Source organism: Podarcis cretensis, assembly GCF_951804945.1.
Source record: "Podarcis cretensis genome assembly, chromosome: 2".
NCBI lineage: Eukaryota > Metazoa > Chordata > Lepidosauria > Squamata > Lacertidae > Podarcis > Podarcis cretensis.
In genome coordinates this window covers 34459357-34485857 of record NC_137171.1, presented here as the reverse complement: position 1 = coordinate 34485857, position 26501 = coordinate 34459357, and the positions used below count along the sequence as shown (strand labels likewise).

Genomic DNA, 26501 nt, shown 5'->3' with positions numbered 1-26501 from the left:
TATTATGAAGATCCAAGAGGTGCTGAGTTTGTCAGTAGGGTTGCGCTGAAGGACTGAAACTTCTGCACTCTGGCATGACCCTTTGAGGTGCCCACTGCGCTGGTGCTGTGGTATGGTGTCGCATATAATGTGATATCACATCCATGTGACGTCATGTTATGTGTGGCGGGCCTGGTGCTCTGGTGGTTTCCAGTGCTGTGTTTTTGATCTGTGTTCTCATGACGTTATAACAGTTCATGATGTTATAGGTTGTTTTCTGTGGGGAGAGGAACCTCCGAGAAATTAACGAATGTCAGAATCTAGCTGATGTTTGGAACAGGGAGGGAAAGTGCTAGCTGCGGGACTGTGTCAGGCTAGTTAAGTGCAGAGCTCTTGGGAAACAATACCAGGCCATTGGCAATGCCAGCTCTGAGGAGTGGACAGAGGCAGGAGAATGGGCAGGCTGGCAAGGTGATGGGATGTGTGTGAGGTGACAGGGAAAAGAGTGTTGTTTCGCAAGGAGCAGAGGGGAACAAAGGCAGATCCATCTTGGCTGCTGACTGGAGAGGCTGGGGAATATATGCCCACCTGTTCTGAACTCAGGCCGGCGGAAGCTATGAGAGAAGCGAGGACAGACACTCTGGAGATATAATGCTGTGAAGGCTCATCCTCTCCGTGTGTCTTGTACATTTTTGCAATGTACAGTGGTACCTCAGGGTACAGACACTTCAGGTTACAGACACTTCAGGTTACAGACTCAGCTAACCCAGAAATAGTACCTTGGGTTAAGAACTTTGCTTTGGGATGAGAACAGAAATCGTGCGGTGGCAGTGGGAGGCCCCATTAGCTAAAGTGGTGCTTCAGGTTAAGAACAGTTTCAGGTTAAGAACGGACCTCCAGAATGAATTAAGTTCTTAACCCGAGGTACCACTGTACTTATAATAAACACAGCAGGTAAAGGAAGAGAATAAATTCAGGAGGGGGGGGGCATTCTGGTGGACTGAGTTTCAGAAAGCCTTTCAGCTGTTAAAGTGGCTTAAAACACACTCCATTGCCCGAGGACAACAAATCCACTTAAAAAAACAACAACAAATACTTCCTGTGTTTAGGAAAGTTACAGGGAAATATGCTGAAAAGTGTTGATGAACAAATGGCTATGAGGAAAACATACAACAAGCAAGCAAGAAAGCATGAATGCCATATCACCTCCATGCAAATCAATCAGAATAAATGCTCAGTAAAGACTGGGCACAGTCTAATCTCTCCTTAAGGTTTGTGCAAGCAACTCAGGATAAATGACCATTTATTAAACAGGCCATCTGGAGGGGTCCTCAGTCTTACCAGAACACACTCTTTGTTGTTTTTGCTGCAGCAGTCTAACGCAGCAAACAAATAAGAAATATGAGCCACAGCAGCTGCACCAAAACTGTCTGAAGTACAGTTAGCCTGCAATTTACGGACATTTTACTTGTGTGCAATCAGCTTTATGTATGCTGCGAAATAGGTAAATTAATTTAAAAGAGGCGGAAGGTGGGTGGGCATCTTGGAAAAAAAAGACTTTGGCAATCTCACCCACGATTTGGGCTTTAGACGCAATCCCTGGAACGTAACTCCCATTTCTGTTACTCACACTTGGCCCAAGTATCCTTTGGTTTAGCTAGCAAACTCGATGCTGATTACTGCATTCCATTACAAGCAACAGATAATGTGTGAGAGATTCAGTGCTTTATAGCTTGTGGTGAATAGAAGTGAGTTCTGGGTAAATATAACTATACTGAGTACAGTGGTACCTCGGGTTACAGATGCTTCGGGTTACAGACTCCGCTAACCCAGAAATAGTACGTCGGGTTAAGAACTTTGCTTCAGGATGAGAACACAAATCATGCTCCAGCGGCGCAGCAGCAGCAGCAGGCCCCATTAGCTAAAGTGGTACCTCAGGTTAAGAACAGTTTCAGGTTAAGAACGGACCTCCAGAACGAATTAAGTACTTAACGCGAGGTACCACTGTAATTTTTAAAAATTTTTAAATGTAGAGATCTTGTTAAAAGGAGCTCTGGGTATATGGGGTGCTAGGGGAGGGGCAGTACCTCTGGTGTGGGGACATGTTGTGCTCGTTCTGGGGTAGTTTGTCCACTTTTGGTCTCCACCCTGCACTCAGCTCTCACTTGTGGCTCCTAGAAGCTGTCAGCATGTAACAGCAGGCACGTCCTGGGAATGGCTTTGACTGGCTGGCTAAACCAGGTGAGGGTAACCACAGAGGCAGAGTGGGGGTGGGGGGGCAGTGGGGGTGGGGGGGCAGTGGGGGACATTGCCTTGGGAGGTGCCACCCCCCACAGCTCCCTGCCACTGGCGCACGCCTCTGGGACGCATGCCACCACAACTAACTCCGCAGCTGCCCATCCCTATGGGTGCCCTATGGGTGCTCTGCCCATCCCTATGGGTGCCATGCCATGCCATGCTGTGCTGTGTGCCCTGCCCTTATGGGCAGTTCATCCCACCCCTGGGCGCACTGCTCCAGGTGCCCAAGAGGTTTCCTCCCTCACTGGGTAGCCGATGGGTCTCAAACCCTTGTTGAGTTAGGGACTTCCCCTGCGTGTAAAAGGCTCTGGCTGATTGAGCAGGCAAGACCGCTAGTGGTTCCTATGGTCAAGAAGGTGATTTCTGCACGTGCTGCAGGGGGAAGTGAGGGGCAGGTGGGGCTCATCAACCTGGGAAAGGGGCCCATCTAGGAGAAGGAAGACTCTGATCCTAAACCTCTGCTGCCTTGTGGGATATATTTGGGAGAAGAAAAGGCTAAGGGATAAACCCTACACAAATCGGGAGTGGATGGAGCCTTGTACACTTCCTTCAGACAACTAACTCCTGCTGCCAAGCTGGTGCCAAAATAACAACAACAACAACAACAACAACAACAACAACAACAACAACAACAACAACAAATAAATAAATAATTATTTGTACCCTGCCCATCCGGCTGAGTTTCCCCAGCCACTCTGGGCGGCTTCCAACAAAGATTAAAAATACATTAAAATGTCACACATTAAAAACTTCCCTGAACAGGGCTGCCTTCAGATGTCTTCTAAATGTCAAGTAGTTGTTTATCTCTTTGACATCTGATGGGAGGGCGTTCCACAGGGCGAGCGCCACTACCGAGAAGGCCCTCTGCCTGGTTCTCTATAGCTTTGCTTCTCGCAGTGAGGGAACCACCAGAAGACCCTTGATGTTGGACCTCAGCATCCAGGCCGAACAATGGGGGTGGAGATGCTCCTTCAGGTATACTGGACCGAGGCCGTTTAGGGCTTTAAAGGTCAGCACCAACACTTTGAATTGTGCTCGGAAACATACTGGGAGCCAATGAAGGTCTTCCAAGACCGGTGTTATATGGTCTTGGCGGCTGCCCCCATCACCAGTCTAGCTGCTGCATTCTAGATTAATTGTAGTTTCCAGGTCACCTTCAAAGGTAGCCCCACGTAGAGCGCATTGCAGTAGTCCAAGCGGGAGATAACTAGAGCATGCACCACTCTGGCAAGACATTTTGCGGGCAGGTAGGAATTGCTCTGCTTTCCTTTGGACCACATCAGCAAGACTGGGGGGGGGGGGTCTTGTCATCTGGGCAGCCCAGGACCCTCATACACACTGTCCAGGCTTGTGCACCAGGGAGGTTGCTTTGGTGCTGCTAACACAGCGATATGACTTCACCCCTGAGGGAAACTCCATTGTCTCTCGAGACAGATGAATACCAACAGCAACAAGATGATGCTCATGAGACTTCAGGCTGGTATATGTTACATTTCAACAAAAATGTCCTCCTCAGGGACAACCATAAACACAAGGCATGCTGCATCTCACTGCGAGAGCAGGATGCTGGACTAGATGGGCCTTTGGCCTGATTCACCAAGGATCTTCTTACTGGCAAGATGAAGCAACAATATTGTCAATTCACTTCTTTATTATGCATCACTCATTTCATGCAATTATAAGATTTTTGGCAGCAGTTCACAGAAAGTGAAGCGAACAACACTCCCGGTTTCTTATTTGGCCAAGTTAAATTGCTCATGCCCAAACTGATATTGCTCTTTAAACTCATATTGCTGATCATAACTAGATGTATTAGACTAATTAGACTAATTCCACACATTACCATAATGCTTACTTTGTTTTCCTGGAGTTGTCAAATACAATAGAGCACAGGGAGCATCTGAGCCTTTAATAGTTGCACAGAAAGAAGGATTTTGCCTGTTGCTGCTTCTCCCAACATAGCAGCATCAGGCCAGGAGAAGTTATCCCTGCCAAAATTTAGCCCTTCTATGCCAATTGTTCTTTTCCTGGATTACCTGATGGCAGCACTAGACAACTGGCTCCAGCTGTTGCCATTTCAAGTTCCCACAATGCCTCTGTTGCTCTGGTAATTTATTCCTGGACAAAGACACCCTTTTCAAGTTGATAAACCCTCTTGAAGCCCTGGCAACTGCCCAAGGATGGCATGCATTAATGCCAGGCCAGAAAACATGCCACCCAGTGAAGACTTGGAAAACCAGTACTTCAGAATATTTGGTTTTGCGAGGCTCAGTTAAGTGGCAAATTTTGTCCTGTTTTCACATATTTCCAAGAATGATTTGCTTTGACATTAGTAATTTAATATCTAACAGCATTAGACATTCTGTCCCACGGCATTTCCTGACCATATACAACTTAACTGGTGGTAATGTAGTGCAATTGTATCACATGCATCGATTATGTGATCTAGTCTACAAAAATGCCATGCTCCTTGTTCCACCACAAACGCCAATAATCTATAATTCAGCGCGTCCACTGTATGATAATAACAGCTAAAAAGATGACAGATAAAATCAGGCGGGTGTAATACAGCCCTTTCTCCACAAGGGCCGTTGTTTTATCCCACGCGACTGATTCAGGGTCATCCTGGCGTTCTTCTAGAGAGAGATGTTTCTTGATCTGTTGCAGTTCCATATTCAGATGTTTCAGAAACACCAAGCTGTCATCTTCACTGTCTTTTGCTGGCAAGGGAAATTCATCTGCCGGCTGGTTCTCTTTGGGCCACCTGTCTCCTGTACAGATGGAAACGAGGAGGATATATGTTAACCTGTTAAGAAGGTTATGTTTGGGAACAGACATTGTTTGGGAATAAAGAAATGGAGAGTTAAAGAACTGCTTCTTTGATTCCAAATTCCGGCGTATGGTTCACTGGAAGCCGTGTTGGACGTTTTGCATCTGTTATAACGCAATGTGAAGCAACATACCTCCACCTTCATTAAAACAAATGCCAGTTATTTGATTCCAGACAGGACCTGGGTTTTCCTTGCAAGACTCAAAGTGCTGCAAATCAAGAAGGCTCTTGGAGTGCAATTCTATGCATGCCTACTGAGAGCTAAGTTCCACCATCAAGTTTAGTTGAATGTACTCCCAGATAAGTGTTTCAGCCTTAAGATATGCAGGTTAAATGGCTCTAAGAGCAATATTAATATTTTCCAGTACGTAATGAATGAAGAAGAGCTTGCATCTGATTTAAGCTTATTTCCACTTTCTATATTGCATGAAAGTGCATGAAAGGGATCAGATGTGACACATCTGAGGCTTAACAGAATGAATGAAACTTGTGAAATTGCCCACACCTTAGATTAATATGGATTGCTTCCTTCCACACTTACTTATTTGAGCTATGCTGACAGCTTGACGCCTCAGATCCATTTCACACATTACTCAGAAAAGAATACAAGCTTGTTCCAACTGCACATTCTGGTGGGAGATGTACACTACTTGATGAATTTATTCTAAATCTGTTTATTCTAAATCTGTTTAATAAATCAATTGATAAACAAATTCCAGCTCTCCAGTGGGTGCGTCTCAATGATTTGTTTTTCTTTTTAACAGTGTATACAGTGGTACCTCTGGTTAAGAACTTAATTCGTTCTGGAGGTCCGTTCTTAACCTGAAACTGTTCTTAACCTGAGGTACCACTTTAGCTAATGGGGCCTCCCACTGCCGCCGCACGATTTCTGTTCTCATCCTGAAGCAAAGTTCTTAACCTAAGGTACTATTTCTGGGTTAGCGGAGTCTGTAACCTGAAACGTCTGTAACCTGAAGTGCCTGTAACCCGAGGTACCACTGTACTTAAATCCTGCGCATACCCTTGTGCGAAAAGATTTCTTATAGTAATGGATGATGGTGCTTGATATCTGCACCCTTCTTCTGCTTTATAGGTGCCCCACCTCCTTACGGTAAATAGTTTACATTTCGGAAAACGCTTACCTAAATGGGTCGCTGGGCTCTCGCATTCCTCTTTCTTCTTGCTCAGGATTCTATTCATGAATTTATTCCCCTTGAAGGATGGCAACTTTGGTCTCTTCTCTCTGAGATAGAGTACGAAAGCGTTCTCCAAGATACCAAGGACCAGAAATACAAACATCCCAGTGAAAAACGCGGCTGCATTGAAGAAGAAGAAGAAACAGGGGTGGTGAAAAGCTAGCATCCCTCAGAGGTCTTTTCTTTAATGTGGGAATGGGGAACCCAAGGACTCTTCCAGTGCTTGAAACTCTCAATGGGCCAAGTCCTTATCAATAGATTTGCCCTTTCCTCTCCTTGAGTGTTTGCTTGGCTAGAATGTGTCCTTGAATCCAGAAGTGGCCTAGTGTGGTGGAGCTGCCTCTTTCGCGTTCCAACAGTGACATCACTTACCACTTACTGTCAGGGAGAGAGAGGAGGCAACTGAGAGGGGCAGTCTGGGGTGAGTGCATCAGCAGAGCCTGTCTGGCACTCCTGCTAGTGTACTTGCACTGTGCCAAGCTCCTTTCCTTTCCTTCCTAACCCCTTCTCTCCCTCCTAGTAAGAAGGAAGGTCTGGAGGGCAGCAACATGAGAAAACAGGCCAATTCTGCAGTGGCTTCCTGTTTGTGGAATGCTCTCCCCAGGGAGGTTCACCTGGCACCTTCATTATACACCTTTAAGCACCAGGTAGACCATTCCTCTTCAACCAGGCCGTTGGCTGATTGATGTCTAATGCCCTTTTAAAATTCAGGTAGGTAGCCATGTTGGTCTAAAGTGAAAACTATGGAGAGAATTAGTCTGAATAGAGATAGTGGATTCTTGTCTCATTACATATGCTATAGCTATTTTTGGTCATCTGTATACTATCCCTTGCTTTTTCTTGTAGGACTAATTGCAGTCATTAAAAGTCATCAACAGTTTTACCATACCCATTGAGTCAATCACCCATCTCCTACTACCCTTCTGAGAAATACCCCACCCTCCCGCTATATATAAGGATAAGGGTCTGGTGACTTCTGTTTCAGTGTATCTGAAGAAGTGTGCATGCACACGAAAGCTTATACCCGGAACAAACTTAGTTGGTCTCTAAGGTGCTACTGGACAATATTTTTATTTCTTTCGCCCTTTTAAAATGTGTTGTGGGATGGGATACTATTGGGTTGTTTTTGTTTTTATTATGTATTTTCTTGTTTTAAATATATATATATATATTGTGATTTATTTTGTGAACTGCCTTGGGATCTACAGGTAAAGGGAGGCATACAAATGTAATACATAATAATAAAATAATAATAATTATTCACCTTCAAGCTGAAAGATAGGGATAATAATACTGACCGACCTTACAGGGTTGCTATACGATTTGAAAGATAATATATTTGAAGTGCTTTGACTATATTAAAGTGCTAAACAAATTGCTAAGGTGGTATTGTTATTCTATTTTTGTACCGTGCAAGATAATGATGATTCACAAAATGTACCTCCACCTAAAAGTTAGTTTCTGATCCAGGGACCTGCTCACTAACTAAACCACAATGTGAATTAATCCAATGAAAGCAACCAAAACTATTTGACAGCCCCTAAGTGTTCAAAGGCTGCCAGCACTGAAATAAGACATGTGTAAAAGGTGGTTTACCTATGACTGGTGGATTATCCGATGTTGCGGGTAGCATATCATTAAGAATCATTGACAAAAATGAGATTTGAAGGATCAGTGTCATTTTAAAGGCAATCTTTTCTCCAGGAGAGGCAGATGCAAAAGAAATAGCCATATCCAGCAAAAAGAGAGTTAAAGTTGGGAGGATCAGAACCAACACATACAAAATGGAGCGCCTCTTCATAGAAATCTGTCAAAAAAGGGGGGGGAATGAATAAATAAAAATGAAGATTACAGCAAAGAATGGAACTCTCTTTTCAGTCTCATGAGTAGCATACATTCATTCATTAAAACTCGTAAGCATGAAAAACAAACACTGGCTACATAGGGGGAGATCTTTTTCTGTTTCCATGTTTTTTAAATGTATTAGAAACCAAATACCTCATAAGTGACAGCACTGAAGTTAATTAAATCATATTCCATGATGTGCTCAATGATCCTCAGCTCCTCAAACTTCCATTCCCCACTGGTCAAGTAATTTTTGCGACTATCTTGGTTCGCCTTCTTGGAAGATTTGTTGCTCATGATTATCATTTCCTTATCTAGAGGCAGTAGAAGAGAAATGATACGGAAGGTTGTTACTTCAGGGCAGTATAGAAAATCACAGTCACATCCATATTAGGTCTTCCTTTTGAGGTTGTGCCATAACTGTTCCATCTTGTCCCACAGTTTGCTAAAAAAAAATGGTAGTGATGTATCAGTAGCACACACATGGTCAGCCTCCAATGGGAGCAACTCTGAATTAATTTTGAGAGGCGACTTTGACCATTGGCAAGGGGAGCAAACATGCAGGGAAGAGTGATTATGGGGAGAGAGTGAAGAAAGATGCAGAAAACAGGGAACGTAGGGCACATTCAGAAAAACACAAGCGGAGTGTATAGTGGGGACCTCCTGATGAAGGGTGGATAAGAAATACAGCGAACAAATAATAATGGCTTGTTCCCCATGCTAGTCCTACTTCACATCGACCCATTGAAAGTACAGTGGTACCTCAGGTTACAGACACTTCAGGTTACAGACTCCACTAACACATAAATAGTACCTCAGGTTAAGAACTTTGCTTCAGGATGAGAACAGAAATCGTGCAGCAGCAGCCGGAGGCCCCATTAGCTAAAGTGGTACCTCAGGTTAAGAACAGTTTCAGGTTAAGAACGGACCTCCAGAATGAATTACGTTCTTAACCTGAGGTACCACTATAATGGACTTGACTAACCCAATCTTATCTTACAACATAATAAAGTTGTAAGGCTGTCATGCTGCAATTGGAAATTCAGGCATTTTTCACTTCTTACCACATCTCAGCCATGCCATAAATGTTGGGGAGGGGTGGAACAAATGGGAGAAAATCTCCTCTTCATCTGTTCTCGCCACCCCCACCCCCACGCTGCTGCTCTGAGGTGCGAAAAAAACCCTGCATTTTAAAATGCAGCCATTCTTGTCTCTTCCTACAGCAGAAACTATGCTCCCTTTGTTGGCAACCCCATTGGAGGTAGGGGTTGGTGATGTGCAAGGGGGGGGGGGGTTGGGCAAGCTGTTAGGGCTTTGGGGCCATTGAGAGAGCTGTGGCGGGATTGGGGGTTGGGTGAGGTGTAAACGGAGGGGAGTTGGCAAGCTGCGTAGGGTTTAGTGGGGTTGGTGAGCCACACAAGCTGGGCTGCAGCCCCTGGTTACAATAATTGCTGAGATAGGTGGAAAAGGGGTGAAGTGTGGTAGTTTGGAGTTCAACATAAGAGTGAGTTCATGGGGTGTAAATTGGGGGTGTGCATTCAAGAGGGTACAAATGAAAGAGAAGCCAACTATCATGCCAGTTCAATGAAATACATGGTTTTACCTGAATGTATTGATGACATTATGCTTATGTTGCATTTTTGTTGATCAAAAGGAAACGCATGGACATCTAGACTGCAGGATGAAGTCAGTCGGTAGGCTTGAAACATTTGAATGGAACCGTCGGCCGATACATAAGCAAAAGGGCTTTGTGTGAACTTGTCTTCATCTGCCCTAAAGACAGTGTATTGTAATTAGGAAAGCTTTGCATTTTGCACAGATTAGATAACCCCTAAGTCTGGCACCTACATGGGAAGCCTCATTGTTAATCATAGAACTGTAAAGTTGGAAGAGACCCCAAGGATCATCTAGTCCAGCGGTTCTCAACCTGTGGGTCCCCAGATGTTGTTGGACTACAACTCTCATCATCCCTAAGCTCTGGCCTTGCTAGCTAGGGGTGATGGGAGTTGTGGTTCAACAATATCTGGGGACCCACAGTTCAGAAAGACTGATCTAGTCCAACCCCCTGCGATGCAGGAATCTGTTTGCTCAATGTGGGGCTCAAACCCACAACCCTGAGATTAAGAGTCTCATGGTCTTATTAACCAATCTAAAGCAGGGGTTGTCAGCCTAGTCCCTACCGCCCACTAGTGGGTGTTTCAGGATTCTAGGTGGGCGGTGGGGGGTTCTACAGCACAAGCTGAATCCTCCTTCCATCGAGCACTGGTGGGCGGTAAGGAAATTTTACCATCAAGAAAGATGCATTAGTGGGCGATAGGTACAAAAAGGTTGACTACCCCTGATCTAAAGGGTCAACATGTAGACAGTGATTTCATGAAAATAATAAAACATAAAATATGACTGAATGATGATATAAAATACTTATAACAAACGAATAATGAATCAAAACTTGCACAATTTTCTAATTTATTCCCATGACATCAGCGGGAAACTGGGGGTGAAGAACAAGCAGAATGTGGACGAGCCCTTAGACCAAACTCTGTGCCAAGGAGACTCGAGGCAACCTGAACTCCGTCAAACAACGCAAAATTCACAGGTTCTTGCCTTAGCCCTGGCAATGGTGTCTGCATTTGTGCTCAGCCCCCAGCCCAGTGCTGTTAAACCTCTGGCTATCATGGCAGGTGGCCTTCCCAATGCCTGGGAATGGATATGGTAAAGTGGTTTCAATACATGGCTGCACCAAAAGCAACCCTGTGAATTTGCCCTCAAAATGCAGTTTGGAAACACATTCACCATGGAATAATAGCAGCATTACCGTTCATCTATGTAGAGGTCTGGGGTCCAAAAAAGGTTCACAGGCAAAGTGATATTCGTAATGTTACAGAAATCCAAGGGATTCCATGAGACAAATTCATTGTCCCAGAACTAGAGGAAAGAAAAAATATATTACTTACAATAAAATAAAACCATGGGAGGATAGATCTGTTTGCTATTTACAGAGAAGAAAGAGGACCTCACCACATACATCCAGAAATAGAATGTGACCACCTGCAATTTTTCTTGCTGCAAGGAACAAAAAGGGAAAAGATTAACACATTATTTTCCTCCTGTCCTAGAGAATTAACACAGAGACAGATATATTGGTGGTACAACTAGAAGGTGGGTGGGTGGGAGATGGATGTCCCTCTTTAAAAATCCACCCGTCCCACACTGGCAGAACTGCTGGTGGCCCTGCCTGTCACACACAGCTAGAATTGAAGCTATGAATCCAGTAAGTGTGTGTTCTGCAATTTCTCCCCAACAGTTTGCAATTGTAAGGCAGCACCCCACATCCAACATCCCTTCCCTTTCTTTGCCCCCTCCCCAGTATTTGTGCTTAGCCCCGTCCCTGGAGACCAACCATGCAATGATTATTCTCTCTTACCACTGAAAGGATGGACACCAGGGTGAAGTCTAGTTGAACTTCTATAGGCTTTTCCCAATCATTCAGAGGTATGGTGTATAAGAAGAGATCCTTATTAGAAGAGATGTTCAGGTACTCAGCCACATCATGGTACCTACAATTCTGTTTCTGGGTGGCTTCTGGAGTAGGGACAAAATGAGAAGATGAATGTGTCAGTAAGCTAAGATTCAAAAGTCCTTGTTCTGTTCTTGTTCTTGTTCTTGTTCTTGTTCTTGTTCTTGTTCTTGTTCTTCTTTACAATTTATTACCTGCTCTTCAACCTAATGTTCCAGGTTTGGTTATCCTGGGGAAATATTGGCGTTCAAGTACCCAATATCCTGTGGGTTCAGCCTGGAAGGCCAATAGAATCCGGACACCAGTTGTTAGTTAAATAGGACATTTATTTAGATATTGCAAGTCTGGTTTCACACAGCCTCAACCAGCAAGTAGTTATGGATGGCACACCAAATATGAAAGAAGTATACACATTTATACAATTACAAGCACAGGGAAGCAAAGGGGCTGTTATGTCCCTATATGGCAATACGTCTTTCTACTAGCTTATACTGGTTTAACCCTCCCTCCTTTTTCCTCAACAGTTACAGCAATAGCTCCTGCACATGTGTTTTTTGTTTTTTTTTTTTGAAATCGTATGTTCTTTTTTTTAAAATAATATTTATTAAAAATTTTCCAGAATAAAAAGGAAAGATAGCAAAAAAAAAGAAAAAACAAATATGATTTACACTTGGTTTCAGTGGCATCTTTCCCAGACTCCCCCCCTCCCCCTCTTGTATTCCATTTCCCTTAAATTGATTCCACAGATTCTTACCCCAAATTTTAAAACCTTATTTATAATTTTAAATAACCCATTTATTCCAAATTAATTTATCTTATTTATCTTAATGAACCAAGTCCATGGGCATCTCCGCCCATGGTTTTTGAGGGTCCCCGCGTCGCCGGCATGGCAGGACCCGACCCCTACCCAGCCGACTCCCTCCGGAGCTCGGAGGGAGTCCGCCATTCGGCGATGGTGCCGACCCGGAAGTCGCTCCTGCACATGTGTTGATCCATCCTTCTCGCATGGTTCTCCTGCAAACACAACCTTCACATTCCAGCCTTCATTGGCTCAGCCTTTCCCTCACACATTTCAATTCCCCTTTATTCTTTTATAATGTTATTCTCCCTTCCAGTTACAATTAAAACACAACATTATATGAAAACACAACATTAAAAGCAGTTTAAAGAAACTTAAGAATACGAAAAGGCGGATACTGAAAAGATACATCACAAGTGTCAAAAGCCGCAGCAAAGAGGTGCATCTAGGCAGAGTCAGACAGTATCCTTTCTCTCCTCTTCCTTTGCTGTATCCCATTATTTCGAAACCAGTGAACTCGAGAAACTGCTGCCTTTCATTCTAGCATCCATCCTACCTTTTATAAGGTCTCTTAGTTGATTTGTCAGCTATTAAAGCGAGAGAGAGGAGAAGAAATGGTTTTACCTGGCACCCAAGAGAGTAGAAAACTAATCATAACAGTTCTCCACATTCTTCTCTGAGAGTCAAACCAAGTGTTTATAAGAGAAGAAGCAATAATCTGCTAGGCTGCTAAATTTGCAGCAGTGAGGAAGAGCCACATTTCTGTGTGAAATTGAGATCTCTCCTGGCTGTGGGGTAATGCATTTCACATCTCTAGTTTTGAATCTCATTTCCATGCATTTGCTCGTAATGATATTTTCTCGTAACTTTATTGGCTCTGCATTAGCATCTGTATATTTCTCCCTGTTGGGATCACCCAACTAAAACATTTGCTTTCACTTCCTCTAGATTTGTGTTTAATTAAGGATCTGGCTTCCCATTAGTGTGCATTACTTACTCCTCGTTGAGGTCCGGATGTTTCTTTCCAGACAATTATGAGTTGTTCTTTTAATGCACTCTTTGCAAATGTTGTTAAGACAAATATTGTAATTAGATATCAGGCACTACACTCCTGCCTCTTTGAAAATGCAACACACTTCACTTAGTAAAATACACAGTAGGGCCTGAAGGCATATCAACCCTACTCACATATATCTACGGTGTTTAAACCCATTGGTGTCTTCAAATGATCCTGGGAATTGTGGTTTGGTATAGATGCTGCCAAAATTCTGTGACAGAGCCATGGTTCTTGGACATAACTACAGTTCATAACCTCCAGATGTTGCCGAACTGCAACTCCCATTGTCCCTAAGCTTTGGCCATGCTGGCTGGGGCTCATGGGAATTGAAGTCCAGCAGCATCTGTAGGACCACCATTTCTCCATCCTTGACTTAAGGCCATGCTTCGCATCCTTTTTAAAAAACAACAACACCTTCCCTTTGTGATAGCATTCAAATTCCCCACCCCTTCTTCAAACTTAGCTCCCCTAGTTATTTTATTTGAATTTTCAAAAGTGTTGAAATATTGCACCTCTTATTTATAAATACTATCTTTGGCTTCCTCCCAAAGAATCTTGAATTCACAGACCTACAATTTCCGACACCCTCAAGAAACTACAGTTAGCGGGGGAAACTACAATACTGAAATATAAAAGTATGAAATGTGTTATTTGGGAAGGCAAGATTATATGCAGCTTATTACATGACCAGCAAGTCATCACTAGTGCACAGGTAGCTCAGAATTATCTCACAAGCAGTGTGGCATATGATATACAAAGCACAGCAGCTTGTCATGCATGGTGGAGTTAATCGGTTGCATGTTTATTTGTGCTGTTCATTTTCATGAACTTTGAGAACTTTCAACTTACCACAAGCTATCACTATTACATATCAAATCATCCTCAATTTAAGGCAGGAATTCTTTTTTGTATGTGCAGCTGGACATAAGATGTGGAAAAGATTGTGCAGTTGGAAAAACTGGGGTGGGGAACTAGATATGCTAAGTGTGGGTGTTTATTAAGCATTTAAAAGACAAGCAATGCCAGGGATGATAGATACACAACTTAGATGAACTCAGTTTCCCTACTTACACCACCCACATCATATTAAAACGACCACCTTTTTTTTTTTGCCAGAACCACCTCTACTTCATCTTCATCTTCGGCTAGGTAACTCTTCATCAAAGCACTCCTGTTTTTGCACCTTAGGTACTGATTATTCTGGGAAGTACGTTGAAACAAGACAAAATGTGCAGAGGTGGCTCCAGCTTTGAAGGAGCTCTTGGCAAAATGTCTACTCATGGGCCCCCATCTTACGCCAATGGCTTTTCTCTGATGTACCTGGATAGCAGTCTCCAGAAGTTACCGTGTAAAATTCCCACAATGCCTCCAATGAGGCATTGCTCTGAGGAATTGTGGGAAATTTAAATGGCAACTCCTGGACCCAGACACGTTTTTCAAAGGAGTGCATGAATATTGTATCAGCAGAGAACCCTGCTGGGGCCCAGGCAAAAGTTTGAGGATATCACATACTGACGCCAGGCCAGAAAACCTGCCACTCAATGAAGCCTTGAAAAAACCAGCACTTCTGAATAACTGGTTTTGCAAGGCTTGATTGAGTCGTAAATTTTGCAGTGTTTTTACATATTTCCAAGCATGAAAGGCTTTGACTTTAGTAAGCAAACTTCCAGCAGCAAACACCACTTGGCTGAGGCATTTCATCAGGTGGCATTTACTGACTTTATACAAATAACAGATTGGTAAATTAGCATACTTGTACAACGGGCATTGGTTATGCACCCCTTGGTCTACCACAAATACCAATAATATATAATTTAGTATGTCCACTGTACGGCAACAAAAGTTAAAAAGATGAGTGAGAAAATCAGGCGGGTAAAATAAAGCCCTTTCTCCACAAGGAGGATCATATTATCCCACACGACTGATTCAGAGTCATCCTGGCATTCTTCTAGGGAGAGATGTTTCCTGATCTGTTGCAATTCTGCATTAATATGTTTCAGAAACACCAAACTCTCTTCTTCACGGCACTTTTCTGACAAGGATGATCTGCCCGCCTGCTGGCTCCCTTTGGGCAGCCCGTCTCCTGCATGGAAGAAAATGAAGACTGTATATGTTAACATGTTAAGAAAATCCTATGTAGGAACAGACATTGTTTGAGAATTAAAAAAGGAGAGTAAAAAAACTACTGGCTGTTTTGATTCTAAATTCTGGCATTTGGTTCACCTGTCGAAGCAACCTAAGAAATCCTGAAGGTCGTCCAGTGGGTTTCTACTATCTCGATTCTTGGATAAAGGATCCAACCCCATGTTCTTACCTCTTTCATCAGAGGAGTAATGGGGACAGCCTGGTGCCTCAAGTCCATTTCTTACATTACACAGAAATAAACTCAGCCTTGTTCCAGCTGTACATTCAGGAGGGACTGGACATTGTCTCCATGATTTTATGCCATGAAGTGACCCATAAATTAGCTAAATAAAAAACTAAATAAATAGCCAATCCTTCACGTACTCCTAAAAATGAACTGTGAAAAGGATTTGGGTTTTTTTTTAAAGCACTGGATTATGGTGCTTCACATTTGCCCCCTTCTCCCTCTTTATTGATCTTTTTCTCCATTATGTAAGAAAAAGAAAAAAACATTTGGGAAAGCGCTTACCTAAATCAGCCACAGGCTTCTCAGATTGCTTTTTCTTCTTTCTCAGAATTATATTCATAAATTTATTCCTCATGAAGGGTGGGGACTCTGATTTCTTCTGTTTAAGATAGAGTATGAAAGCATTCTCCAGGATACCAAAGACCATAAATACAAATATCCCAGTGAAAAACATGGCTGTGTTGGAGAAGAAATGGATGGTAAATATTTGGCCCTTCAGGCGACTGTTCTTTTATGCAAGAGTGGGAGGGGCCTGGTAGGAGGCAGAAAAGAAATGGGGAGTGTTGTGGCACTGAGAAGATATGCTGTAGGGACCACATAAGTAACATGTGGGTTGCTGGTTTGGTGCTCCTATATCTGTAGATGTTTTGTCTGTGATGGGATGTATGTATGGTAAAGATGACGGTCGTTTTGGGGGAGCTTGAGATAAGTTGAGTGGGAATTAGGTCTAACTCCAAAGGAATGTGGGGGAGGTGTAGTGATGGTGGTGTCGGCGTTTGTAGATGGAGCCTGGGATAGTGACAATGGGTGATGGTTCTTCTCCCCACCAGATTTTGTGGGCATCCGATCACCAGTGTAACTACAGTGGCAAATGGGCCAGATTGCTTGCAGAAACTTGTAGAAGCTCTAGTTCTCCTTTATGAGAATTAAATGCCCCAAAACTCGCACACTTTGTAGATTATAGAAGGTATAAAATAAGGATAAATCCAAAAATACACCAAAGCATTGAAACACAAAACCGAGTCATCTTGCCCTCTTTGGCTAGCATGGAATCCTTCTCTCTGAAATTCATAATAGTGAAATAGAGAGAAATAGGGATTTCCACGGCCAATCAAATAGATTCATCATTAAAAAGACTACTTTTTTCTTCCTGTCCTTCTCCTGCAGAGGAACCCATAGGACAAGACTGGTTAGTTGTTGAAGCACCACGGAGAGTTCCTAGGGGACAAGTTGCTCAAACTGGAGTTGGAACTGGACTGAGGCCTCTGCCATCAGTCCACAACTCTTATATGCCTTTTGGAAATCCAGACTCCCTTAAAGGGCCACCTTCTGGCCCGAAAATGGACATTGCTCTTGGGTCCCATGGCCTCCCACTTGGTGTGATTCCTATGCTGTTGGACTGGCCATGTACTGGGGTTCCTCAGGCCTAAGTGGAGACACCTGTCCCATCTCTGGTTCTGTGGACCCTGGGTTCTATAAATCCTGGTGCTGTGGCAGCTATTAAAGTGGCTTTGGCCATCTGTTCCTTTGTCCCGCCTTTTCCTTGAAGGAGTGCCAACTTCCAATCCATAGAACATTGAGGATTTAACTCAACTGGGGTGCGCTCCTAACTCCTTGGAGTAAGTCACATTGATTTCAACAGGACTTACTCATGGATGGGCATGGTTAGACTCATGCTGTTGTTCACTAGAAGATTGTGCTGTGCAAGCCTTTGTCAGAGATGCATAACATACTACAGGCCTTTGCTGCTGTTCTCAAATGGTAAGGTAAAGGTAAAGGTAAAGGTACCCCTGCCCGTACGGGCCAGTCTTGACAGACTCTGGGGTTGTGCGCCCATCTCACTTAAGAGGCCAGGGGCCAGCGCTGTCCGGAGACACTTCCGGGTCACGTGGCCAGCGTGACATCGCTGCTCTGGCCAGAGCCAGAGCCAGAGCCGCACACGGAAACGCCGTTTACCTTCCCGCTGGTAAGCGGTCCCTATTTATCTACTTGCACCTGGAGGTGCTTTCGAACTGCTAGGTTGGCAGGCGCTGGGACCGAGCAGCGGGAGCGCACCCCGCCGCAGGGATTCGAACCGCCGACCTTTCGATCGGCAAGCCCTAGGCGCTGAAGCTTTAACCCACAGCGCCACCTGCGTCCCGTTCTCAAATGGTAGAAAGGCATTAAAGAGACCCTTCTTTCCCTATCTCATGCGGGGGTCAATGGGTACTGCCAGTGCTGAACTAAAAGCTACTGTAGCATAGCAGCTGCAAAACAGGATGTCTTCCCTAGGACAAATCTCTCAGGGTGGCCTGCTAAACTCTCTCATTCTTTCCCCACATCTGAGATATATGGATAATAACACCAAGATACCTTGCAGAGCTGTTGTAAGATCCACAAGTTCATGTCATTGAAGTGCTTTAATATGTACTAAACAAATGATAAGGAGTATCTTTATTCTAGTTCTGTACAATGCCAGGTAATGACGATTTACAAAATAATATCTCCAGCTAGAAATCAGTTACTGACTCAGGGACCTGCTTGCTGGACCACAATGTGAGTAGGTCCAATGAAAGCAACCAAAACTATTTAACAGCCCCCCAAAACTGTTCAAAGGCTGCCAGGGCTGAATAATCTGTGCAGTAAAAGGTAGTTACCTATGACTGGTGGATTATCGGATACTGACGGTAGCATATCATTCAGAATCAATGACAAGAGTGAGACTTGCAGGATCAGTGTCACTTTGAAAGCAATCTTTTCTCCAGGGCAAGCAAACGCATAAGAAATAGCCATATCCAGCAAGAACAGAGTAAAAGTTGGCAGGATCAGAACCAACACATACAAAATGGATTGCCTTTTCATAGAAACCTGTCCCAAAAAAGGACAAAACAAGAATGAAGATTACAGCAAAGAATGGTACTATCTTTTCAGTCTCACTAGTAGCATCAATTTGCCCATGGTCCTTATTCTTATTAGCCTAAGAGTGGGTGAGACCATTTGGAGAAGTGTTAAACAGGTGATATAATGAAATTCAGTTAGAGGGGATTTGAGGAAGTAGGTTATCAATGTAATGAAATTAGGGATATGAAGTGATAATTCTTTTTTGTGTCTTTTTTCTTTGTTTTGTGTTTTGTAATGTTTTTCTTTTTTCTTTGTGATAAATGTGAAAATCAATTTTAAAAAATGGGGGGGGGGGGGGAGTGGGTGAGACCATTATTTTCTCTCTTCCTAAAATGTTTCATGGAAAGTGTGGGATAACACTGTATTTGACACGACAACATCTAACCTGCCCACAAACAAACTAAATAAACAGGTCATCTGGAAGAACCCAGGTTGTGCTTGCTTCCGCAACACATCTACTAACCCAATGCATGCTTACTTCTTCAATGATCTTACTAGATAAGTGTGCATAGGATTGCAACCTCAGGATGCTATTCTGTTTTTATTGCTGCAGCTGAACGATTACTTAAAATCAAAGTGTCCTTCATCAACATATTGCAAAGGACAATTGATTTATCTTTTTCAAAACGAGCCAATAATGGTTGGTTGGCATCCGTCTGTCTTGGGAGACGGTAAAGGATGTGCCTTTGGGGAGTGAAGTCAAACCGTTGGAGAGGCACATTGCCTGCTGTCGAGGCTGTCGAGATCAATATGGGAGAGACATGTTTGCTTGCAGCTGGGGCAGATGAAGGCATCCAACTGTGCTGTTGCAGATGCACCATGGCATTTCCTCTCTCTGCTCTCCTCCCAGCAGTCATTCCTTCTCTGGTCACTGCTGTGGATGCATGACCTGACTGCTTGTCTCCAAGCTCTGCAGTTATCTGCATGGGATTCCCACACGGTGGGGTTGATGTTGCCAGCCTTCTTCTGTGTAACACAGAGTTGGTTGGCCAATGGGCTTTGTGCCTGAAGCCAGCTCCCCATAAAGCACATCTTTGGGGGTCCTGCCATATTCCATTCTGTGGACATGACCAAGCTGCCCACATAGATGTGACTGAGACAGGAGTGTAGACATGCTAGGAATGTGGGCTTGCAAGAGCACATCTTTGCTTGAGACTCCGTCCTGCCATGTGTGACTCAAAATCTGCCTGGCGCAGTGCATGTGGAAGACATTGAGGCAACACGCCTGATGCCTGCAAGCTGCCCATAAAGCAGTGTGCTCAACATACAAGCCTGGTAGACCTTCATCTTGGTAAATTTACTACCCTAAAAATTTAAGCAGAATTCCTGAAATTTTGCTTAAGCATAAAAACGAACACAAACTCTGTCTTAAGCATAAAACCAAACACTAGATATATAGGGATATCTTTCAGTGTTCCCATGCTTTCTAAATGTATTAGAAACCAAATACCTCATAAGTGACAATACTAAAGTTGCTTATTTCATATCCCCAGGTGTGCTCTATGATCCTCAGTTCTTCAAACTTCCATTCTCCACTGCTCAAGAAACTTTTGTGACTATCTTGGTTTGCTTTCATGGAAGATTTAGAGCTCTTCAATAGTATTTCCTTATCTAGATTCAGCAGAAGACAAATGAAGGTTGTTAGTTTAGGGCAGTATAGAAAATCACAATCACATCCTCAGTAAAGTATATATATATGAAACATAAAGCTGATGAACCCGTTAGGAGCACAGACTGTGTATATACTTCAGTAGTGATGTCTGTCAGCCCTCTTAGGTCTTCCTTTTGAGGTTGTGCCATAACTGTTCCATCTTGTCCCACAGCTTGCTCAGTGTGCGAATTAAGCCCCGATGTGGCATCACACCCAAACTGGTAGTGATATACCAATAGCAAACATGTGGTCACCCTCCCATGGGAGCAACTCTCAAAACTGAGAGAAGACTTTGACCTGGGGACATTGGCAGGGGGAGCAAGCATACGATAAGGAGTGATAATAGGGAGACAGTCAAGAAAGATGTGGAAAACAGGGAACGTAAGGCACATTTGGAAAAGCACAAGCTGAGTGTACAGTGTTAACCTCCTGGTGAAGGGGAGATAAGAAATATAGTAAGTAAATAACAATGCCTTGTGCCCAGTGCTAGTCCTACTCCGTAAAGACCATTGAAATTAATGGGCATGGCTAACTCAGGTCCATTATTTCAATGGGTCTACTCTGAGTAGGTCTTAGTTGGATGCAACCTAATCTTATCTTTCTATATAACAAAATTGTAAGGCTGTCATCATGCAGCAGTTTTCATGGCCACCAATAGGCAGCCATGCAAACTGCAGATTGGATATACCAGGTAGGCAGAGTGAGAGAGCAATGCAAAGACATGGGTAGAGTGATCAGGCCACAAAGGAGCAGGAAGGACAGTTCTACCCCACATTCCACCTCTGATTCCACTGCCATTGATGGTGGGGAGGGCAAAGGGGCAACGGTCTCTCCAACATCTATCCCACCCCAAAGTTTATGCTATGATTGCTGCTCAGAGAAGGAGAGAAAAATGCCTGCATTTTGAAATGCAGGGGTTTCTCCTTCACACAACGACAGCTATGCTAACCCTGTTGTTGTCACCACTGCTGTTGGGGTGAAGAGGAAAGTCTTTTTGCCCTTTGTGGTGGTGGTGAAGTTGATGAGTTGCAAAGGGAGAGATTTGTAAAAGTATAAAGGGAAGGGTGGGGTGAGCTGTGGGAGAATTGGGAGATTTAGGAAGCTGTGAGGGATGTGGGGGTTGGGGAGTTAAGAGGGGGTGGGTGTTGGGAAGCTGATTCGGGAGTGGTGTAAAGGTTTAACAAGGGGTGGTAGGTCTGGCAGGCTTGCAAGCAAGACATAGGTGGGAAAGGGGTGAATTGTGAAGGTTGAAGAGTGAGCATATGCGGTACCAATTGGGAGTGTGCATTCAAAAGTACATGGATGGAGAGATAGAATCAAACGATCATGACAGTTCAAAGAAATACAGCTGTGCTTGGCTGTGTTACCTGAACATATTGTGGTCATGGTTAAGTTGCATTTTTGTTTATCGAAAGGAAATGCATGGACATCCAGACCGCAGGATGAAGTGAGTCGGTAGGTTTGAAGCATATGAATGTAGCCATCGGATGTTACAAATGCCATAGGGCTGAGTGTGAACTTGTCTTCATCGGCCCTAAAGATACGGTTATCGTAAGGAAAGCTTAGCATTTTGTACATATTAGACAACCTGCATTAATAAAAATGGACTTAAGCAGGGCATGTGGCAAGAGATGATCTAGGTCAATGGGGTAGGTGTGTGGAGACTCTACCATTTTAAAAGACCAGGGGGAAAGCCACCTATGCAATGGGTGGATGATCTGAAACTAACAGCAGGGTTTGTATGGATGCAGCAAGCAAACAAATGAGAATGCTGGGGACAACTTGAAGAGGTGTACTTCAAAGGATGGATGTGAGATGAAGAAGGAGGAGGAGGAGACAATTTATAGGTTTGGCTCCTACACTGAAACCCTCTTTGTCAATACAACAACCAAACAAACATACAGAGATTGACTGCATGTATTATATAATAATAGAGTATAAAATATAACCAAAGGGGGTTATGAGAACATTTATACTATACAAATAAGACATTAATACGTTCACATATAAACAATGTCACCTTATAGGAAAGCCCAGGTGGATTCTGTAATTTTTTAATTTTCCAACCAAAATATTTCCAATATTTTGCAATATTCAGCAGCTGTCACAAAAATGTCTGGGGATCAGAATAGTAATGATAATGTGAGATCACATCACTTCTCTCAGTGGTGAGATGTTCCAAGTGTGTGGCCCCTACCTGTTTTATTTTCCCCCAAAAGGAGGCTTGTGGCATTTTGTAATACCTGTTTATTTACAAATAGCATGGTTGAAATCTTCCAAAGTCCACTGCTCCCACACCAGGTCTCGAGAGAGAGGTGGCCAGCACTTCCAAAATGCTGTTGGCTTGCAGAACCCAAGCACCACTCACTGTGTCCCCCTTAGCACCCCCCTCACTCAGAAACCATCTATGGTCCTTTTCACAGACACCTAAATTATATCATCCTTAGCTAGAGGTGGGGGAAGAAAGGCAGAACAGAAATAAAAACTTTAAATGCTTGGATTCAGTTTTAAACAATTGAGAAAAATGAACTTGCGGTATGTTATTTAATAATCCAAGTAAATAATAATAATAATAATAATAATAATAATAATAATAATAATACCTAACCTAAACCATTTAAGAATTTAAGCCAGTAAAACCAAGTATCTCAAGCAATCTACCACAGCATTTGTAGGATAGTGGCTATTTTGCATGATAGATGGGTGGTTGGGGAAGATTATATTTCATTTAGCTCTGTGCCAGGGAAATGCAAGGTAACCTAAACTCAGCCAAACAATGCAAAATTCACAAGCTCTTGGCTTAGTCCTGGCAATGCTGCCCACATTTGTGCTCATCCTCTATCCCAGTGCTGCTAAACATCTGGCTATCATGGCAGGCAGCCTTCTTGATGCCTGGGCATGGAAATTGTAATGTGGTTTCAGGGCATCCCTGCAAATTTGCCCTCAAAATGCAGTTTGAAAACGCATTCAACATTGAATAAAAGCAGCATTACCGTTCATCTATGTAAATGTCTGGGGTCCAAAATAGTTTCACAGGAAGAGTGATCCTTGTAATGTTACAGAAATCCAAGGGATCCCATGAAATGAAATCATTTTTCCAGCTCTAGTGGAAGGGAAAATTATATTAGTTTGTTGTTGTTTTTAAAATCTCCTCTGGGTTCTCATGGGAGGATGAATCTGTTTGTTACTTGCAGAGAAGAAAGAGGACCTTACCACAAGTAGCCAGAAATAGAAAGTGACCACCTGCATTTTTTCTTGCTGCAAAGAAGCAAAAGGGTAAAGATTAATGTATTCTCTTCTTCCCGCCCTAGAAAATTAAGACAGATAGTAAGACTACCGGAGGGTGGGAGGGAGATGGATGACCCCCTTTTAAAATTCCTGCTCCCCTGCTGGCTGAACTGCTGGTGGCCCTGCTGGAATTGCAGCTACTAAACTAGCACATGAGTGTTTTATAATTCTACCCCAACAATTATTCCCCTGCTCCAACTTTCCTTCCCTTTCTTTCCCCCCTCCTCAGTATTTTTGCTTAGTCTTATCACTGGAGACCAGACATGTAATGATTATTCTCTCTTACCACTGAAAGGATGGACACCAGGGTGAAGTCTAGATCAACTTCCAAAGCTTCTTCCCAATTTCTCTTGGGTACGGTGTATGAGAAGAGTTCCTTCTTAGAAGAGATGTTCAGGTACTTGGCCACATCATAGTAACCACAAATCTGTTTCTGGGTGGCTTCTGGAATAGGAACAAAATGAGAAGATGAATGTCTCAGTATGGTAAGATTCAAAAGTCCGTGTTGTAGGCAGAGTCCCACAGTATCCTTCCTTGCCTCTTGCTTTGCTGTCTACCATTATTTCGAATGCCCTTCATTCCAACATCAATCCTACCTTCCACCATGTCTTTTAGTTGATTTGTCAACTAGTAGAGCTGGAGCGAAGAGAAGAAATGCTCTTACCTGGCACCCAGGAGAGAAGAAAACTCATCACAACAGCTTTCCACATTCTCTGAGTAGGTCCAAATTCTTTTTAATAGTAGAATCAAAAATGTTCTAGGCTGCCGAAATGAGGAGCAGCAGCATTTCTTGTATGAAATGGAAACCTCCCATGGCTGTGTGGTAATGTATTTCACATCTCTGGTTTTGAATGTCATTTCCATGCATTTGCTCCTTACTTTATCGGCTCTGCACATCTGCCCATGCCTCCCTGTTGGCCTGAAGTGGACACAAATTCCCTAAAACATTTTCTTTCTCTTCATCTTGTGATCTTTGTGCTTAATTAAAGATCTGGTAACCCATTAGTGTCCATTACTTCTTCCCCTTTGTGGTCCGGATGTTGCTTTCCAGATAATTATGTTACTTTGATGCACTCTTTGCAAACACTGTTATGATGACAAATATTGTAATTAGACATCAGGCACCATGCACCTGCCTCTTTGAAAATGCAAAGCACTTGTCTTGATGAAATGCAGAATAGAACCTGTGGGTATTTCCACCCTGGCCACATATATCCATTTCATCTCAGCATGGCCAAAACTCTATGACAGATCCTCTGTGTACTTCATAAAACTACAGTTTATAGTGCAAATGGGGAGCCTGTGACCCTCCAAATGTTGCTGGACTGCAACTCCCATTATCCCTAAGCACTGGCCATGCTGCCTGGGGCCAATGGGAATTGAAATCCAACAATATCTGCAGAGCTACTGGTACTCACTGCACTCTTGGTTTAAGGTCATACGTCTCATCCTTTTTAAACACACGCCCTCTTCTAGATTACTGTACATAAAAATCCCACACAGCCCTTCCCTCTAACTTCCCTCATTATTTTATTTGAATTTTCAATGGTATTGACATATCATTACTTTTTATTATAAGTCTGTACTCCTACTACTCCTACTCCTACTCCTACTCCTACTACTGATTTTATTATTTATACCACGCCTGTCTGGCTGGGTTTCCCCAGCCACTCTGGGCAGCTTACAACACATAATAAATTGTAAAACATCACACATTAAAAAATTCCCAATACAGGATTGTCTTCAGATGTCTTCTAGAAGTCAGATAGCTGTTTATTTCCTTGACACCTGATGGGAGGGTGTTTCACAGGGAGGGCACCAATACCAAGGAGGCCCTCTGCCTGGTTCCTTGTAACTTCACTTCTTGCAGTGAGGGAACCAGCAGAAGACCCTTGGAGGAGGTCCTCAGTGTCTGGGCTGAATGATGGCGGGTGGAGAGGCTCCTTCAGGTATACTGGGCCGAGGCTGTTTAGGGCAGCACCAACACTTTGAATTGTGCTCGAAAATATACTGGAAGCCAACGTTGGCCTTTCAGGATCAGTGTTATATGGTCTCTTGTAGTGTTAGGTATGTTGTTGTTATGTGGCTTTCCTGACTCAGTACTAAACTCCAACCTTGGAAGATGATTAGAGTCCAAGACCTGAGGTTAGCCTCCTTTTTGACACTTCCTTGGAATCTGGGTTTATATGACCTCATAATTTCTTGTGTCAGGTGACTGGTGAAGACCTTGTCTGCCATACTGGTGATGAGTCAAATTTCTTATACTACCTGAACAAGCCGGAATTAAGGCCCAAGCATGCTAAGTCACACATGGACCCTGAAGCGGTTTCTTGAGGGGTTGCGATAGTGGATATCAGCAGCTGAGAGATGCTTCAGCAGTACTGTGGTGAAGAAGACAAATGATTTTAGCTGGTGAGTATAAGAAAAAAAAGAGGGTTTTTGGCGGGGGAGGACTTTTGGTTTAAAGTGTCAATCCACTGTCACTGCAATGTTTCATTCTGCCAAATGTCTGTCAAGACTTTCCCCCTACTACTGTTTCCTGGGGGAAAGTCTGAGCTCAACATCAAAAAAACGAAGATCATGGCTACTGGTCCCATCACCTCCTGGCAAATAGAAGGGGAAGAAATGGAGGCAGTGAGAGATTTTACTTTCTTGGGCTCCATGATCACTGCAGATGGTGACAGCAGCCACAAAATTAAAAGACGCCTGCTTCTTGGGAGAAGGGCAATGACAGGCCTCAACAGCATCTTGAGAAGTAGAGACATCACCTTGCCAACAAAGGTCCTTATA

The 26501-nt window shown here is 43.4% G+C and overlaps 2 protein-coding genes across 2 annotated transcripts; both read right to left on the bottom strand.

The window, feature by feature from the left end:
• Positions 1–3893: 3893 nt before the first annotated feature.
• Positions 3894–13324, bottom strand: LOC307211137 (5-hydroxytryptamine receptor 3A-like). Its single transcript, XM_079967457.1, has 9 exons — positions 13089–13324; positions 11573–11730; positions 11167–11211; positions 10964–11073; positions 9752–9921; positions 8302–8462; positions 7900–8110; positions 6250–6423; positions 3894–5048 (listed from the first exon to the last, which is right to left on the bottom strand). The coding sequence occupies exons 1-9, from the start codon at positions 13132–13134 to the stop codon at positions 4780–4782; spliced, it is 1344 nt and encodes a 447-aa protein (XP_079823583.1). The 5' UTR covers positions 13135–13324; the 3' UTR covers positions 3894–4779.
• A 643-nt stretch (positions 13325–13967) lies between these two features.
• Positions 13968–26118, bottom strand: LOC307211131 (5-hydroxytryptamine receptor 3A-like). Its single transcript, XM_079967436.1, has 9 exons — positions 25826–26118; positions 23998–24155; positions 23637–23681; positions 23417–23526; positions 21791–21957; positions 20223–20383; positions 18529–18739; positions 16175–16348; positions 13968–15604 (listed from the first exon to the last, which is right to left on the bottom strand). The coding sequence occupies exons 1-9, from the start codon at positions 25947–25949 to the stop codon at positions 15336–15338; spliced, it is 1419 nt and encodes a 472-aa protein (XP_079823562.1). The 5' UTR covers positions 25950–26118; the 3' UTR covers positions 13968–15335.
• Between the last annotated feature and the right edge of the window lie 383 nt (positions 26119–26501).